Source organism: Giraffa tippelskirchi, chromosome 13, assembly GCF_054371585.1.
Source record: "Giraffa tippelskirchi isolate mGirTip1 chromosome 13, T2T-mGirTip1v1.2.pri, whole genome shotgun sequence".
NCBI lineage: Eukaryota > Metazoa > Chordata > Mammalia > Artiodactyla > Giraffidae > Giraffa > Giraffa tippelskirchi.
This window is the reverse complement of record NC_137287.1, coordinates 15,647,806-15,665,125: the sequence shown is the minus strand read 5'-3', so window position 1 is coordinate 15,665,125 and position 17,320 is coordinate 15,647,806. Positions and strand designations below refer to the sequence as shown.

The 17,320-nt window shown below is 55.7% G+C and overlaps 3 protein-coding genes across 10 annotated transcripts; 1 reads left to right on the top strand and 2 right to left on the bottom strand.

The window, feature by feature from the left end:
- Positions 1–1,016: 1,016 nt before the first annotated feature.
- CD2BP2 (CD2 cytoplasmic tail binding protein 2) lies at positions 1,017–4,652 on the bottom strand. 8 transcript variants are annotated; one of them, XM_081553066.1, is made up of 7 exons: positions 4,524–4,652; positions 2,712–2,812; positions 2,348–2,483; positions 2,065–2,222; positions 1,545–1,980; positions 1,356–1,462; positions 1,017–1,268 (listed from the first exon to the last, which is right to left on the bottom strand). In XM_081553066.1, exons 2-7 carry the CDS (start codon positions 2,784–2,786, stop codon positions 1,158–1,160), a joined length of 1,023 nt encoding a protein of 340 aa, XP_081409192.1. In that variant the 5' UTR covers positions 2,787–2,812; positions 4,524–4,652; the 3' UTR covers positions 1,017–1,157. The 8 variants fall into 8 exon arrangements, with proteins under 8 accessions (XP_081409192.1, XP_081409195.1, XP_081409191.1 ...); XM_081553069.1 differs by having other exon boundaries at positions 1,356–1,459; XM_081553065.1 differs by lacking the exon at positions 4,524–4,652 and adding an exon at positions 3,106–3,427.
- LOC145531230 (sesquipedalian-1-like) lies at positions 4,037–5,195 on the top strand. The gene is made up of 2 exons (XM_081553073.1): positions 4,037–4,121; positions 4,399–5,195. The coding sequence occupies exon 2, from the start codon at positions 4,423–4,425 to the stop codon at positions 5,035–5,037; it is 615 nt and encodes a 204-aa protein (XP_081409199.1). The 5' UTR covers positions 4,037–4,121; positions 4,399–4,422; the 3' UTR covers positions 5,038–5,195.
- On the bottom strand, positions 5,186–16,165 carry TBC1D10B (TBC1 domain family member 10B). Its single transcript, XM_081553063.1, has 9 exons — positions 14,965–16,165; positions 11,692–11,791; positions 11,318–11,425; positions 11,110–11,216; positions 7,822–7,936; positions 7,640–7,705; positions 7,244–7,433; positions 6,754–6,908; positions 5,186–6,665 (listed from the first exon to the last, which is right to left on the bottom strand). The coding sequence occupies exons 1-9, from the start codon at positions 15,894–15,896 to the stop codon at positions 6,030–6,032; spliced, it is 2,409 nt and encodes an 802-aa protein (XP_081409189.1). The 5' UTR covers positions 15,897–16,165; the 3' UTR covers positions 5,186–6,029.
- Between the last annotated feature and the right edge of the window lie 1,155 nt (positions 16,166–17,320).

Below are 17,320 nucleotides of genomic sequence, written 5' to 3'. Positions count from 1 at the left end.
GTCGTGTCCGACTCTTAGCGACCCCATGGACTGTAGCCTACCAGGCTCCTCCATCCATGGGATTTTCCAGGCAAGAGTACTGGAGTGGGGTGCCATTGCCTTCTCCGAGTGATGTTACAGTTCCCCACAGATTCCAACAGAGAGCCAGGTGGAGAACTAATTGGTGTGAGTGAGGAGAGGCATGAGGCAGCACCGGTGGGAGGGGGAAGGTGTTAGGTCCAGACTACACAATGACACCTATCGGTCTTCCTCCCAATCCTCCCCAGACCCACTCTGAATGGAGAGGACCAGCCTGGTTCTCGCAGTTTCCTAAAGGAACTAAACTGAGTCAGACATATCGTAGGAGCCCAGGAAATGTAAGTTACAGAGACTCCAAGGCCAGTCAGAAAAGGCCTGGTGCCAAGAAACGTCTTTGAAGGGAGTCCACTGGGTTGGGGACAGTCCTCTGACTAGCTGTGTAACCTCTAGTGAGACACTGCCCATCTCTGGGCCTGGAAAGACTGGCCCAGGTGGCCTTGAAAAGTCCTTTAGTTGCCAACACTGAGTCTAGACTTTACCTCAGAGGCTATTTCTATCTGCTTCTAAGAAGCCTGAGACAGTGGGGAATAAGCCAGTAAGCATCAGCCTTTCTGCTCACTCCCAACAGATGTCCCCGCCCATCCAAGCCTCAAGTTTCCACTTACGGGGCTCTATCCTATATTGGTTACAAGGCAAAACATCTTAGGTCCTAGAAACCAAAGACCTAAGAACAGCAAAACAGGAACCCCCAGGGGATGTGAGAATGTGAGTGGAGAGATTTTTCAGTTGAGAACAAAGTCCGAGTTGCGAGGCCACAGGACACCTGACAGGCCTGGCTCTGCCCCGAAGAATGGGAAACAAAGGTGCTGTGGTTCAAGGGACCAGAGAGAAACTCCCAAGAAGGAAATTCATGAGAGGAGACACTAAGGGCAAGAACAAGTCCAAAGGGACCTGGAAGACGTTCCCGGCTCCAGCTTCTGGCCATCAGCACAGCCAAGGCCCCTAATACACAAGGCTTTTATTGGGAAAAGGAAGTTGACTGAAAAGTGGCCCCCAACATCTTCACTGCCTGAGGCAGCCAGGGCCTCCTCCACAGAGTCCAGGAAAGAAGGGACCACCAAACTGGGCCCTCAGGAGGCTCAGGTGTAGAGATCAAAGTCAATCCGTTTGGAGTTGTAGAACTGGCCACCCGGGGGGTCCAGCTTCCGGCAATAAACGCCATCCGGGAAGTAGCCTTCGTTCACCCAGGTCTGCAGGAAGAGAGGGCAGAGCTGGGAGAGGACTGATGGGGTGGGGGGAGGGAAAGAAGAGGCACAGCAAAGTAGAGAGGAGCTTACCTGCATCTGGGTGCTGGTGAAGGGCCCGTACAGCTCAGCATCCCCTGTGTTCTCCCACTTATACTCCCACATCACGTCCGCCAGACCATCTCCGGGTGACTCTGCTTCTAAAACAATAGGCCAAGTCATTTGGGCCTCCAGTGGCCTGCCCCCTGCCCACAAGCCCCCTCCTCTGCCCGTCAATCTTACCTTCCCTCTGGGCAGGGGTTGGGGTCTCCAGCTCCCCTTCCGCCACTTCCTCAGCAAACATGTCCAGGGAGGGGGGCGGTGTGGGGTCACGGGGTCCCTGGGTCTGGCACCCCAACCCCTTCAGTCGCATGGCCAACCGTTCCCTTGTCTCCTGATACACTCCCAGGTTGCCCTGGGCCACCATCTGGTCAGCCAACCCGGAGAGCCGGTCGAGGCGCTGCGGGGAACTGGGCCGCCCGGGCCCCTTGCTGCCTTCTTTGCCTCCCCCTCGGGCTCCCAGACGCCTCAGTGCCCCAGCCACTGTCTCTCTTGGCAACATCAGTTCCAGAAGGCCCTCCAGGAGGGCTTGGGTGCTCATTGGCGTCTGGCCCAGGCTGTCCTCCTCCTCTGAGTCTGACGGCGGCCGCTGATCAGGGGGCCGCTCCCTGATCTTTACCTGCAATGGGAAAACAGGAAGGTTTTATTTCTGACAAACTGCCAGCAAGGCCCAGGCCCAGCCATGCTAGTCTCCAGGCCTCACCCAGTCAATGTTATCCAGCCAGCTGTCTCGGATTTGAGCATCCCGGTTCAGGAAATAGTTGCCGTCGGCATCAAAGTGGCCTTCCTCCATCTCTTCCTGCAAGTTGAAGGGTGTGATCCGCACACCTCCCTCACTGGGGAGCGTGGCTGCTTCCTGACCTGCACCCAGACAGACACAAGAATCCTATGCTAGGTGTGCACGAGACAGGAGCCTCCTGTCCTCCACAACCCCAGAGGTCCCTATTTGTTCCCCCAGCAAAAAGTCAATTCTTGGTACAGCTCACCTTCCACATCCTCTGAGGCCAAGATGTCATATTTGCTGGACCCTTCATCCTCCTCCTCCTCCTCATCGCTGTCCAAAGAGTGTTTGCCTTTGAAGCGGCTCCCCGGACCCCCTACCCCAGCCACAGGGTCTACCAACTGTGGGCAGGAAACAGAAGTTAAGAAAGAACAAGTTACTGGCTATGACCCCAAATACTCCAGGATCTACACTCAAACTGAAAATCTTGCAAAGTCGTATCTCAGAAATACGCGGAAAAGCTGGCTCTTTCCATTCTTTCTTTGTCCCTCTAGATCTCTCTTCTGCTTCTAACTTATTTTTTTTCTCCCCTCACTCCGCCGCAGAACAGAGGAGTCTGGCCCCCTCACCTTTTTCTTGGGGACACTGATTTCATCCTCGTCATCATCTCCCACGCCTTGAAAGGTCACTTTCCTCTTTGGCATGACTGGACAGAAGGGCTTTCCCCAAACTGAGCAGAGGAAAAGGGTGCAGATTAAGGGAACTGGGTGAGGAGGCAACTCCCCGCGAGGGGGCCCCCTGCACAACAGATCTTTCACTTGGCGGGTACTAGATTCACTTTGGGAAGGGAGGGAGTACAGAATCAGGAGCCGAAAGGGGAGCTGACAGTCCAGAAACCCCCTGGGACTTGGTTTAGCATCTAAAAGAGCTGCTGGAGCGGAGACGCGAGAGCGCACGGGCGGGGGAGCTCCTACGGGCACCCCCACTCTTGACGAGGGGAGACGGGCTCCCCCACGTGAGCACCCTCATTCCAGGCCCCAGCAGTCCTGGGCGCGATGTGCTCCGCGGGCAAACAACCGCTCCACCACCCCCAGCTTCCTCGGAGCCCGAGGGGCCTCGGCGAACCCAGGACCTAACGCCCTGGCAGCCCCGCTCCTCCCTGCGCCGAACTCCCAACTCCGCGGGGTGACTCCCAACTGTCTTGGGCTGTGTACAAATTAGAAAGGCGGCAGGGCCACGGGGACACCAGCAGTCCCGCCGGCACGCGCTCACCTAAGGATCCAGGAAAGGTGGGGGAAGAAAGGGAGAGAGGGTTTCACCAGGGTTACATCCGGGCCACCCGTCCGCCACCACCCGGAAGAGAACTGCGGAAGGCGTCGGGGAAGGCCGGAAGTGGCTTCACTCGGGTTAGAGCAACAACTGAAGGAACGGGCGGAAGTACGCGCAGCGCGGGGAGAGGCGCCCCCTCTCAGAAGTGACGCAAGCCGTGTGGGGCGACAATGGTGAGAAGAGGGGGCGTTTGAACGCCTAGACCCTGATCGGACGAGGATGGCCGGAAGTGGTCTTGGTTTCCTCCTACAACAGTAGAGGCTCTGAGGAGAAAGTGGAGCCCGCTTTATTGAAAGGGGCGCCCAGGTTCACGATGGAGGAGCAAAGTCCCAGCAGGGCTGGTGGGTTCCTGCCCTAGTTTTCCCTTTCCCGGGTTCAGTCTCCTTTTCCCCACGGCTGGCTCTGCGCCCTTCATCATCTCATTAGAAATCCTGCCTTCCTACTCTTGGCGTCCAGTTGTCCGCCCTTTGCTAGTCCGAGGTGTAGCCTTGCTCTTGTCCAAGAGGTTCTGGAGGTCGGGTCTCCTGGAGGCTCCTGGGACACTTTCCGAACCCAGCTCCTTTTAGGACCCAGGGGAAGTCTAAAATCAGCCGCCTCCTATCCCCAGGGCGGGTTCCTGGTTTCTGAGGTGGGAAGAGTCAAAAAGGAGAGGTGGCAGTGGCACCTGTTCCCAGTACCGAGGTCTGAAGTTCCTTGTGCCCTCGTCTCAGGTAGGCCTGGGAAACGGCCGTAGTGGATATCCGCGCCCCCCCCCTCCCAAACAGGACCCCACCGCTACAGTCCTGCCCAGGTTTTGTAGTTTGGCCCAAGGGGCAGCTGGGGTTGGGAGGTGGGGTGGGAGGTCCCTCTTGAGGATACTCAAGAGTTTGAATCCCTCTAGACCAAGACCAAGACTGTGCCCAGAAAGAGCCTACTGGAGCCAGAGGAGGGCAGTGCGGGGGTACCCCGGATAACCAAATGCGCCACGCCTCCTTTCTCTGCTCCTAGGGTTTCTTCCCACAGTGGGCTACCATGAAACTGCACCAAAAGTCCGTGCTCTGTTTCTTCCGTGGGTACAGAACACAGGCTCCAGACCGGGAAGGCATCCTACTAAAGAAGGGGGCCCGAAATACCAGCTATCAGCGCCGCTGGTTCATCCTGCGGGGAAATCTCCTCTTCTACCTGGAACACCAGGCTGACCACACACCCCTGGGCCTCATCCTATTAGAGAACTGCCAGGTGGAGCCACGCCTTGGAGCCACAGAACCCTATGCCTTTACCATTCGGACCCTAGGGAGAGGTGGGCGGGCCTACACGCTAGCAGCAGAAAGCCGGGAGGAGCTGAGAGCCTGGCTGTGGGCGTTGGCCGGAGCCACCTGGACGCGGCTGGCTGTGCTGCTACGCCCCCTGGAGGCCCAGTACCGGAAGCTGTGCCAGGCAGCTGGCCAAGAGCCCGGCTCACCCCCAGAGGACTGTGGCTCCCCAGCCACCCCCAGGACCCTCTTCAGCTTCCAGGAGTTGCACGAGTACTTTGGAAAGGAGATCCGGATGCTGCAGGCGGTCCATAGACAGTTCCAGGAGGCCAGTGACAACGGAAGCAGCAGATCCCCAGCAGCTGGAGGTGAAGCAGGAACTCAACTGTGTTGATGAGCGACTAATAGACGAAAGCCCCAAAGGTACCTGCCAACACCAGTCAACGCTTGGAGAGACACCCAGATCCTTGCTAACTCATCACTCCCTCCCTTCTTGTCCTTATTTTAACCCCACTCATCAAATAACAAGGCAGAAGACAGGCCCAGGTACAACAGCAGGTTCTTTTCTGGTTCCTCAAAGCGCCGCACAGGGAGGGGGCAGAGACAGAAGAACATGTAAACATTGGGTTCCACCCCCTGGAGCTCAGGGGAAGACCCCTTACCCAGGAAGGGGCTGGAGAGTTGGGACAAAGTGAAAGGCGGGGGCCCTGGTCAGACAAAGCAGGGGAGGCCTGAGAATACAGAGAAAGGTGGGCGAAGAGGAAGGAGAGCAAGGAGGGTGGTGTGGGAGGTGGGAGACATTTCCTGTTCCAGTGCGTGTCCCCTTAAATAAACTAGAGTGCAAGACCACTGGGGAGAGAGAACCAGAGAACAGATGGAGTGAACACCCCTACCCTGGGCCAACCAGGTCCTCTGTACATAATTACAACACAGAGATGTCCAGAAGGAGAGCACGAGCCTGGGCCCCCAACCAGGAACTGGGGGAGACAGGCAGGACTGAAGGGGGTAAAGGAACCCAGCTTCACTTCACGGGTAAGGGGAGTGACTGGAGTGTAAGAATCTGAAAACTGCTGACTCCCACTGCCAAAGTCACCCCTGTGGTGACCAAAGGCTAATCAGGAGGATGGCACCTGGGAAGGGACCCCAGTTGGGCCGAGCTGGAGGTGAGGTGTCCACTGCTTCCCCAAGGAAATGCAGCTGCCCTCCGTTCTCTGACCGTCCTGGCCACGTGGGGATCAGCGGCTGGCACGGAGATGGGGAATCAAGCCACTTTCCTCAGAAACAGGGACAGCCTGCCAAGGGTGGACTGGGAGCAACACCCCAGGCTAGGTCTGCTCTTGGCTGAGGGAAAAGAGGGGGCCACGCAGTCCAGCCCCAGGGCAGAAGTCAGAAGTACGCATCCTGCCGGGCCTCTGATGCTGAAGACCTGTCCCCACCGTCCTGGGGGGCGGGCGGTCCATCTGCCTTTCTACGCAGTGAGAGCTTCCTGCCCTGAGCCTTCTTCTCCTGCTTCTGCCGCTCCTTCTCCTGTTTCTGCTGCTCCTTCTCCTGCTTCTGCCGCTCTTTCTCCTGCTTCTCCCGTTCTTTTTCCTGTTTCTGCCGCTCCTTCTCGCGTTCCTTTTCCTGTTTTTGCCGCTCCTTCTCCTGCCTCCGGGCCTCCTTGCCGCTGGGGGCCAGAGGGGCGCTGTTGCCAGTAGGCGAAGGAAGGGATGGACGCAGTCCCTCGGCGGTGACCATGGGCCCTGGGACAGGCCCCGCGCTGGCCCTGCGGACAGGAGGGGGTGGGGAGGGGACCCCTCCACTTCCCCGGGAGCCCCGGCTCTTGAGGCCAGGGAGGCTGAGGAGGCTGGAGGAGGGGCCCAGGGGGGGCTGCTGCCGCCGGCGCTCCTCGTGGATGGCCCGGGAACCGTGTAGTCTCCGTGAGGGCCGATACTGCAGCTCGCCCCGGGTTTCCCGCCACTTCTTGAGCTGAGCTGCATTCTCTCGCTCAATCAGTGCTTCTGTCACTGGGAGGTTGGTCACCTAGATAGAGAAGACATGGGTACCAGGGTGAAGTGGGGGGTGGGGATCTACCAAAGCGGGTGTGAGGTACGCTAAGGCCAGGACCTACCTCGTGCACCAGGAAGTCCTCCTGCATGCACTGCTGGGGCAAGTTCCGCAGCTGCTCCATGGTCTCATACATGCCTTGGCAGGAGCGCAGCTTTTCCACCGAGCCCAGTGTGTGCCGCAGCAGCACCAGGGCCACCCGGAAGATGATCTTGACGCCTGCAGGCCCAAAGAGAAGAGGCCATGGGTGATCAGCCTGGGGGGCTCAGCCTGGCCCGTGCAGGGGGTACTCACAGCCCCCATCCCTGCATACTGCTGACCCGACAGATGAGGAAATGGGAGGCCTCAAGAAGGAGAAAATGAGCCGCCATGGGTTTTAGGTTCCTGGGAAGTAAAGCAAGCTGTGGCTGGTGGCAGAGCCAATAAGATCAAGCCTCAGTTTCTCCAGCCCCAAGATGGATCTCTGTGAAGCAGCCTTCTGTCAGCAGGCCCCACTCTGGCAGCCACCATGGAAACCTGAGTCCCCCTCCTAGCCTGTGTGGCTACAGAAGTACCTTCACAGAAGAACATATCCCAGACCCGGAGCACTGAAGCCCACGGCAGGGTGCGGGCGAAGATGCACATGAACCACTCTGTCATGTAGAGCACGGGATCGATGCGCTGCCGTCGCAGGTGCCGATGCGCCAGTGGGGAGGCCCGGCGCAACAGGGCAAAGAAGATCTCTCCGTCCAGCTGAATGGCCTCCTGGAGATGGGATGAACCATGAGAAGAGGCCCCCTGGCTGTGGGCACCCTGGGGTAGGACTGGTGCTGGTAGTCTGATCCCATCCATGAGGTGGGATCCTCCCAGAACAGACAGCCAGAAGGGCATGGGGTGGGGCACGACCCGGCCCGCCCTGCAGTCTTAGGGACAAGTCGCAGCCCCAGGCGCACCAGCCTCCAGACACTCACCAGCCCTGCGCTGTAGTAACCGGGGAGGTACTTGTCACAGATCTGCACCAGGCACCAGAAGGCTTGCTGAGAAGGACAAGAACAAGGAGAGAGGGATGGGGACAGAGGAACAGGGGGCAGGGAGCTCCCCCATCACCCCTGCAGGCCCAGCCTCTCCCCGACCAGGTCCGGTGTCTGCTGACCTCGGCAGGCATGTGCATGAGCAACACTGCGGCCACAGGGGCCTGGGCCTGGCAGTAGCCCTCGTCGGGCCGGTAGATGGTGTAGGCCTTCAGGATTCGATACAGGTCCTGCTGCCTGTGGGTATCGGGAAGGACCATGAGGGCAATCACAGGAGTTGGGAGCTCCCTGCCCCAAACAACACCCCCCACCAGCCCCACCCCAGACTCCTCCAGAGCCTGTGCAGGATCAACCCCAGAGCTTTACCACCACACACCTGATCTAGCTACCTTCCCAATCCCGCCTCCCGAGCTTAAGCCAAAGTCTCAGATCATCATGGAGGCTTTCTCCCAGGCTCCAGCCTTCCACCCTTGCTGCACACCCACGTGCTCCCTACCCATTCCCCACACAGCCTCTGCTCTCTCTCCATCTGCTACCATCCCTAAACCCTCAAGGTCACCTTCTCCAGGAAGCTCTCGACAACCGAGAAGCATCGGCCCTCCTCTGGCACTGTCTGCATGCTTTTACCTCCCGGCAGGCGCTCTCCCAGGACAGGGCCCGCCTTATCTGTCTGACTGGATTTCATGAGTTTCCCCCCAGGCCAGGGCCTTGGTTCTTGTGAAGGCCTGGGAAGCCAGCTGGGAGGAGCCAGCTCAGATTTTCCTCTTATCTCTGCATCCAGGAGAATCCACTCTCTGCCCCAGATCTGTCCCTTTTGCTTGAGGGTGCTCCATGGCTGTGTGAGCCTCCCTCAGCCCCCCTCAACCTCTCAGCCCCCCATTAGAAAGCAGAGGGCCTGCCACCCCTCCCCACGCCTGATCGTCACATCGTATCAACACTGCATTCTGAATTTCACTCCTGTCTAGGCCTTCTCTCCACCTCCAGTTACTGAGCAGCTCAGCCCTTCATCTCTTAACCAGGGAAATGTTCATAACCTCCCGATCCTCTCCCTGCCTCCAGTCACACACTCCTGACCACAGCTTACAACAGTGTTTCTCAAAATTCAGTCACTGAAGTGTGACCTTCATTTGTGCTTTATCTGCACACCACCCCACTGTTATTTTTTCTCTACTTTGTAATAACATCCATGAAATGACAGGTTTGATATACTAGTTATTTCACCTAATATGTATTAAACATGTAACTTCCACAAGCTCTCACGCTGCTTTCACCTACCTGCCTGCTTCTGTGCCTCTGCCTCCTCCCACTGCTATGAGTGAACTATTTGTCAATCTGACCAACCATAGCCTTTCCACTGGGTCCCATCCCCTCTTGCCTACACAGGCCGTCCTTCCAGCAGCCTTCCCATCACTTGGGTATCATCCATTTTCCTCTAACTACAGAGGCTGGCAGCATACCAACATGTCATTTCCTCTAGCTTAAAAAAAATAAAAAACGTCTCTCTACCCAACTTTCCCCTCTGAATATCACACCCTTTCTTTCCTGCCTGTTCAGGCAAACCCTAGAGTACAGACTTGCTATCCTCGGTTTCTTTCTTTCCATCCACACAAAACCGCTTTTATCAAGGTCACCAATGACCTCCACATTGCCAAATCCAGAGATCTGTTTATAGATTTGACTTGACTTGATCCATCAGCAGCACTTCAAAGAGCTGATCCTGAAAGTTCTCTTCACTTTCCTTCCAGGAAACACTCTCCTGGTTTTCCTTCTAGGTTTTTCCAGTCTCCTTTACAGGTCCTTTCCCATCTTCCTATTCTTGAAATGTTAGTGCTGTAGGCTCAGTCTCTGAACAGCTTCGTTTCATATCTACACTTCCTGCTTTGATGACCTCATCTAGTCCCACAGGTGAGATATGGTCCCATCTAGAGGCTGACATCTCTCAACTGCCAATTTATCTCCAGTTTAAATCTCTCCCAGACTTCTCTGGTGGTCCAGTGGTTAAGACTTCACACTCCTAGTGCAGGGGGCATAGCTTTGATCCCTGTTTGGGGAACTAAGATTCCACATGCCGAATAGCATGACCAAAAAAAAAAAACCTCTCCCTGGGTGTTGTGTATATTGTATATCCAGCTTACCTGGTGTCTCACCTGGATGTCCAGTGAGTATTTCAAACTTCACATTCACAAAATGAGTTCCTGATATACCCCTCAAGGTTACTTTCCCCCATCCACCCGTATCAGTATATTGTAACTCCATTCATTCTAGTTTCTAAGACCAAGAACCTTAAGAGTCTTCCTTATCTACTCTCTCTCACACACACACCACTCTACATCTAATCCACTGGCAAATCCTTTTGGCTCTACCTTGAAAATATATTCCGAGTTCAACCCCTCCGCCCCACAGTTCCACTGCTGCCACCCTTGTCTCTGTCTGGGATTATGGAAACAGTCAACCTGGTCTCTGTTTCTGCCCTTGTCTCCAATCGTCTATTCTCACCACAGCAGCCAGAACAATCCTAGGGGGTTTTTTTTGGCAGAGTTGCACAGTATGTGGGATCCCAGGGATCAAACCCATGCCCCCGGGAGTGGAAGCATGAAGTCTTAGCACTGGACCACCTGGGAAGTCCCAGAATGATCCTTTTAAAACACAAGTCAGATCAGGTTACTTGTAACCCCATCTCCACTCACATTCTCTATTGGCCTTTCTTGCTTTAAACTCTTCTATTTACCACCATTGTACATACAACATATCTTCATTCTTTATTGTCTATCCCTACGAAAATATAATAAGCCTGGAGAGGGCAGCAATTTTTATCTTTCATTCACTGCTATCATTTGTAACTAAAACAATACCTGAAAGATAGCAGGTGCTTGATAAGTACTTGCTGAGAGGATGAACTTACTGTTCAAGTTTATCCATGTGCTCCCACAAGGAGCTGAGAACCATCTAAAAACATCTGGCACACTACCAGGGAGTGATATATAGACTTCTTGAGGAAGTCTGGCAAACAGAACAAAAATTGAAGGGCCCTGGCACAGCATTTAAGGGCCCTTAACTGCTTTGCCAGCTTTAGCAGCTCTACCCAACGCCACTGCCCAGACAAGAGCTTACATAACCCTCCAGCTGGGAAAAACGCTGCCCCTTGCTCTGCTTCCATCTATCCTTCAAAACCTCACTCACATGCAACCTCCCCAATGAGGCTCTGATGTGTCCCACCTCCCCCTCACCAATACCCCCACGCCACTCCCTCATCACCCTAAGTCAGTGTCTCCCTCCCTGGACCCATCCTTCAGTATGTCTTGACACTCAATTCATGAAAGACCACTCCTGCAGAATTCCTGGAAGGCAAGAACTGCTTTCAGCCCAGCCCTGCATCCACCCACCATGGACTCACAGTCAGGTTGCCTTACCCGTGCCCGCCTCGAGCAGCAAACATCTCGTGGAAAGGGAACTGGCGGTGCAGGTCCTTCTCGATCACATCCAGCCACTTAGGGTCCCCAGGAGCCCGTTCCAGCTCCTGCAGTGGGACAGCTGAGATTACCTCAGACTCTGGGGGGACGGATGGTGGCCCCCACACAGACCGTGTCACGTGGCCCCACACCCTGGAGCTGTACGCACCTCAAACTTGCCAGGGTTCTGCTCCAGGAGTTCCTTGCTATTGGACAGGTACTGCCAGGCCTTGGCTCTGAGGGAGGAGGGGATCCCCTTCCGGCAGCGCAGTTTCACCTAAGGCAGGGTGGCCAGCAGGGGAACAGCTTCAGTGACTGCCTCAGCCTCCAAGCCTTCCCCTGCAGCCCTCAGGCTCCCTGGGACACCTGACCTGGCCTTCTATTAAAGTTACTCCTCCCCCAGGCCCAAGAACCACCTACCCCCAACATGGTCCAGAGAGCAGGTAAGATCAGGTTCCTGGGCTTCCCCAGAGCCCGTGGGCCCACCCTGTCCTCCCCACCCCCACCACATCCATGGCCCTGCCCACCACAGCCTTCTCAAACCTTCTGGAAACGCCGTGACAGCCACTTATCCCAGTGACTGAACATCTCCAGCCATTTGAGCTCCCGCTGCCGAGCCACATCCACAGGAATGGAGCTCTCTCTGAGGATACGGGGAGTAAGAAAGAAGTCAGTAGCAGCAGTATAAATCCTGATTGCTGGAGGAACTGAGGCAAGCCACCTCCCAATCTCCAGTGAGAGCCCAGACCACAAATGCATTCTGTGAGCTATCAACACATCAGGATGTCGGGTCACTCGGCCCTCCAAGATCCTAATTCACCACACTGAAAGGAATTCCCTTTGGACGGAATCTCCGAACAGAGATCACATTCTCATGTTGGACCTCTGTACAGAGGCTGTGTTCAACTCCCACTTCTGACACATAAAAGTTGGGGAGAGAGTACAGGATATGTATAAGGTATACTTTGCACTGGGGCTTCCCTGGTGGCTTAGATGGTAAAGAACCTGCCTGCAATGCAGGAGACACAGGTGCAATCCCTGGGTCGGGAAGATTCCCTGGAGAGGGGAATGACTACCCACTCCAGTATTCTTGTCTAGAGAATTCCAAGGACAGAGGAGCCTGGCAGGCTACAGTCCATGGGGTTGCAGAGAGACAACTTAGTTGCAGACACAACTTAGCAGCTAACACTTTCACTTTCACTTCACGTATTTTACATTAGACCTTCACCACTTACTCACTGTGTGGCCTTGGGCAAGTCACTGTCTAAGCCCCAATTTCCTCATTTGTAAGATGGAGAAAAAAAACAGTATCACCTAGCATGGACTCAGTAAGTAAACAGCAATTATTATCCACAAAATTAAATACAGAACAAATATCTCTCTCCTTAGAAGCAACCGAGTTTCCTTCTACCAGACTCTTGAGATCCCTTGAACCATCTGCAATTTCCTCTACCTCCTCCTCCTTGGAATCACCCAAGATTACCAAGCAAATGAAGCTCTCCTTGCACTGCCTGCTCACTGTTCTAGCAAAGCTTCACACTCAAGATACCGCATCAGTCTTAAAACAGTTACTTAGAGGAGCCAGCACTAGGTGAGTGGAATGGAAGAAAACGCATGTTCCCAGATAGACCTGAGCTCAAATCCCACTTGTCCCTTAGAAGTTGGGGAGTCTTAGTGAGTCAAGTCTCTTCCTTATCTGTTAAAAGGGATGTCACCGCCTACATCACCAGTTACGAGAGGACTACTGAGAAACTGTATATAAAGGACTGTTAAATGGAAGGTTTAATGTTAGTTTCTTTTGTCCCAGAAACTCCTTAAACTGAAAGGTGATTTCTCATTAATCACCATCTTAAAAGTCAATTCCAAACTCTACTAAGGCCAGGAGGAGTAAGATCCCTTTCCGGCCCTCGAAATGTCACAAGCTACCAGAGGGATGACGGCAATGTGATGAGGGAAACACAATGACAAAGATGCACAGAAGAGGCAGCTAACTGAAATAGGGGCAATAGATATCAGGGAAGGTTTCCTGGAGGAAAGGACATCTGAGGGAAGCCATGAAGGACTGAGTAAAAGATGGCAGGAAAAGACCAGGAGAAGGGCATTCCTGGCTCATGATACAGCCTGAGTATGAAGGGAGAAAGCTACAATCACTTCAACAGGACATAGCACACAGCACATGGTGAAAAGTGGTGGGAAAGAAGACCAGAGAGGCTGTCAGGGCTGATAATAAGGAACCTGCGTCCAGGCTAAAGCTTAAACTTTATCCTGTGGACAGTGGGGAGCTGCTAAAAGCTTGTAAGATAACGTGCCCCATGGTCAGCCTGACCTCAGAAGCAGATTCTGCCAGCGTGAAGATGGATTTTAGAGGGACAAAATCACAAACAGAGAGTTAGCGCCCAGCACTGTGCCTGGTACACAAGAGGGGCTCACTAAAATCCAGTTCAATCCAAGTTCCTTAGGGCAGGATAGCACTGAGGAGAGCATCATGGGTCATGCGGATCCAAATTATTTGAATGGGGCAATTCATTCGATTGCTCTAATCCTGTTTCTTCATCTGTGAATTAGGTACAACAATGCCTCCGTCATGCATGGGAAAGCACCAGCATCAAACTTCAGTTGCCTTCGCCACACAGGACCGTGAATGTTGATGCTCGAAGACTTTCTGAATTTTTGTTGTTGTTGTTGGATTATACACCCTGCTTAGAATACCCTCCTACAGAGTATTCTAAGAATATCGTCCTTCCCTCAACACCAGGCAGGTCCCCCTGACCCCAACACACACAGCCATGACTAAATCCTCCTCATTCTTCACAATTCAGATCAGTCTGGCTGAATTCCCAGACTGGGCAAAAGATCCCTTCCCTAGGTGCTCACAAAACCCTGTGATGATCTCCAGGCTAAACCTAACATATTATGTCGAAACCAACAGGCTTAAGTATTTGTCTCTCCCTCTAGATGATGAACACCTTGAAATGCCTATTTGATCCTTAGTACCCAGCAAAGGGCCTGGCACTGGGGTTCTCTGGCGATGCTGTACACTGATCAGCAGGTTAAAGGGGTACAGAACCAATGGGCAGCATCCAAAGAGAGGAAAGGAAAAAGTCAGAAGTAATTACACCCCCACCTTAGGAGTGACTCAGGCCCCTGGAGGGAACTAGGAAAGAGTAAGCCCGGCTGGGGACATGAGGAAATGGGGAAGAGGCCTCCCCCACCCCCTTTCCTTCGGTGAAAACACAAGCCTGCTTTTCTGTTTCACAGAGACGCCCTGCCTTCGGGTCTCTCCTCCATCAGACTTCCCCAACTCACCATCCCATCAGACCTAGGGCTACAGGGGAGAGGTGCTTGCATCCCTCCAGACTTTCCCCCTAAGGGACCAACGATCTCTATCAGAACCCCTGTCTGGTCAAACGTCCAAACTATCCAGCCTGTAGCTGGAGATTCCCATCAAGGAGCTGGGACAAAGAGGTATCATCTCATTCTACCTTTCACTTCACAGAGGAGGAAAGTGAGGCCCTAACTCCAATGGGGAAGGCACTCACTCAAGGGCAAACAACACACTACCAAAGGCAAGGTTTAGACTCAAACTCAAAACTCCTGACACCTGGTCTGAAACCTTAACAGGCCAGCGCCACAGAAAACCTCAGGATGCTCTAGGCAGGATAGGATCCTTAAGCATCCCACTCCCACTGGGCACTCCCTGGATCCTCAGAGGAGGATGTGCTGAGAGAGTGTAGGCAAGGTGTATCCTTTCCTCCCCATCCTGCCCCACCTCTGCTTCCCTGAAACAGGCCCACTGGGTGCCCACTGGGTACTCACAGGCTGCCTGAATACTGGCTGCCCCCAAGGAAGCCGTACTTGTCCGTCTTGCGCAGGGCCAGCCCGTTTATCTCAGAGTCTGAGCCCATGGAGCTCACATCATCCGCCAAGGACTCCAGGGTCCCAGACATGAGGCTCACGGAGTCCAAGTAGCTCAAGGTGTCTGGGGCCTGCCCTCGAGGCCCGGAGATGCCAGGTCCCAGGCTGGACGTGGAGCCTAGGTCCTGAGAGTTTTCAGCGGGCTCGGGAGCTGGGGTCACCGTCACGACAGCTACCTGGGCCTCACATGTCCCTGGAGGGCCTGTGCCAGGCCCTGAAGGGTCCTCGGGAGCCTGTCCGGCTGATGCTGATGTTGCTGCCGCAGCTCCATGTCCACCTGTCACCTGTCCTGCTGTCACAGCTGCAACCCGTGCAGTCACACCTGAGGCCACTGTGGTTCCCGGCTTGGGGGCGAGCGGGGGTTTGGCTGTCAGGGCCCCAGGAGCCGTTCTTGAAGGGGTCCTGGTGAGGGTCCCGGGTCCAGGATCGGGTGAGGTTATAGCCTCCTCTGTCTTCGGAGGGTCTGCCCCTGGGGCTTGAGCCAGGGACATCTCGGCTCCAGCCACAGCCTCGGGCACCAAGGGCTCCGGGCCAGAGACCTGCGCCCTGGGGGCATCGGGTGAGGCCTCCAGAGTCAGTCCCACCTCCATGCTGCCTGTGACCGTCGGGCCAGGGGCCGATTCTGAGGTCTGGGTCGGACCCGGTACCCATGCGGGCCGCGCCTCCCCGGGGGCCACCAGGTTGACCGGGGCCGAAGTGGCCGTGGTCACTGGCGGCCCCGGAGCCACCACCAGGACGGGCCCGGCCCGAGAGCCGCGGGGCGGCGGCGAAGGGGCCGCGGGGGCGCCATGACGGCGCGGCGGGGCCACCAGGGGCGCCGGGCCCGTCTCCATGTCCGCGGGCCGCCCCTCACATCCCCTCGCAGCGGCGGCCGCAAAAGGCGCCGCCCCTCAGGCCGCTCCGCGCCGCCCGCCGAGGAAGGGGAGAAGGCGAAGGGCGCGGCCTGGCGCGCGCCGGGGTTGAGGGCGGCGCGCGGGCGGCTGCCCAGCGCGCGGAGCCGGGGCAGGGGTCCCAGGGCGCCAGGCGCCGGGGTCTCGCTCGCGCCCTCTACCTCCCTCTCGCTCTCTCGCCGCCGCCCCCTCCCTCCCTCCCGCTTCGGGCCAGCGACCGACCTCGCGCCTGCGCACACGCCCTGGTGCCGGCCAAGCGGCCTGCGTCTCGGCGCATTACGCCTGCGCGCGGGCAGTCCCATCGCGCTCCTTTTTTCTCCCGCCTTGTCAGAGGTCTTGGACGAATAATAGGAGAGAGGGAACTGGGTTTCTGCCAATCGTTGGGAGGGTGGGTGGGGCTGGAGGTGGGAAGGGGGTGGGTAATTTGGGAAGAGGAAACAGAGAAGGCGGAGGGTTATAAAACCAATGAGAGGGCGAGTGAAACCTAGCGAAGGCGGGACGAAGAGATTAACTAATAGAAAAGCGGGAAGCCGCACCTCCCGGCCAATAAAGATGACTGAAGAGTGACAGACCGTGGAAGGAGGCGGGTGCTTTTCGAGAAGAGGCGGGCCTATCTAAAAAAGAATGGTTAAAAGAGAGCCAATGAAAAGGGAAGTGGGCGGAGGTCAGGTTGACAGACAGCGATAGCTATTTGGGCGGCTACAGACAGCATCCGCAGTCAATAGCAGCTGAGGGATTCTTTGGGTCTCCCAAGAAGGTCCGGAAGGAATGACAGCTGCGAGGGGCGGGCCAAATTTGCTATTAATTTGCCTCGTCAGCCAATGAATGCATCCTCTCACTTTAGCGATAGGGGCGGAAGAGAGACAGCTGTCTCAGCCAATTGGCAGCATCCAAAGGAAAGGGGTGCTACCAGCAGGCGGTGCCAAGCCAGGGATGTCGGTGACAACCGGAGACAAGCGCGGGAGGGGGTGACAGTTGGGGACAGCGCGGAGAGGGGCGGGGTTCAGGGGCTTTGGTGAAACCCTTAGCCAATAAGCGCCACGCTGCCCTGCCGGAGTCCTCTCTTGGGCCAGTTCTCCATTCAGCTCCCAAACCCCACCACCGGGCACTTGATTAAGGGCTCTCTGATCAAGTACTCTTGACCTTCACTCTGTCTCTAATTCTTATCCCAATCAGCAACAAACCCCAGGCGACTATAACAAGAGCCCGCAAATCCTGTAAGTGACTCATCTTTCTGGATCCACCATTTCCGGCGGGTATCCCACCCCCTAGGTCCCTGTCCTCAGATCCATCTATCTGAGCTCCTCCCAGAATCCAGGCTCCAGTTCCTCAGAACTCATCCTCCGAGTGCCCCCTCTATTCTAGTG

Coding starts and splice junctions, on each gene's coding strand:
- LOC145531230 (XM_081553073.1), top strand. CDS start 4,423: ATGAAACTGCACCAAAAGTCCGTGCTCTGTTTCTTCCGTGGGTACAGA.
- CD2BP2 (XM_081553066.1), bottom strand. CDS start 2,786: ATGCCAAAGAGGAAAGTGACCTTTCAAGGCGTGGGAGATGATGACGAG. Junction 2,223..2,347: donor GGCCTCAGAGGATGTGGAAG/GTGAGCTGTACC, acceptor GTCTGGGTGCAG/GTCAGGAAGCAGCCACGCTC. Junction 1,269..1,355: donor TCACCAGCACCCAGATGCAG/GTAAGCTCCTCT, acceptor CTCTTCCTGCAG/ACCTGGGTGAACGAAGGCTA.
- TBC1D10B (XM_081553063.1), bottom strand. CDS start 15,896: ATGGAGACGGGCCCGGCGCCCCTGGTGGCCCCGCCGCGCCGTCATGGC. Junction 11,426..11,691: donor TGTCACGGCGTTTCCAGAAG/GTTTGAGAAGGC, acceptor ACCCTGCCTTAG/GTGAAACTGCGCTGCCGGAA. Junction 6,666..6,753: donor AGGACTTCCTGGTGCACGAG/GTAGGTCCTGGC, acceptor TTCTCTATCTAG/GTGACCAACCTCCCAGTGAC.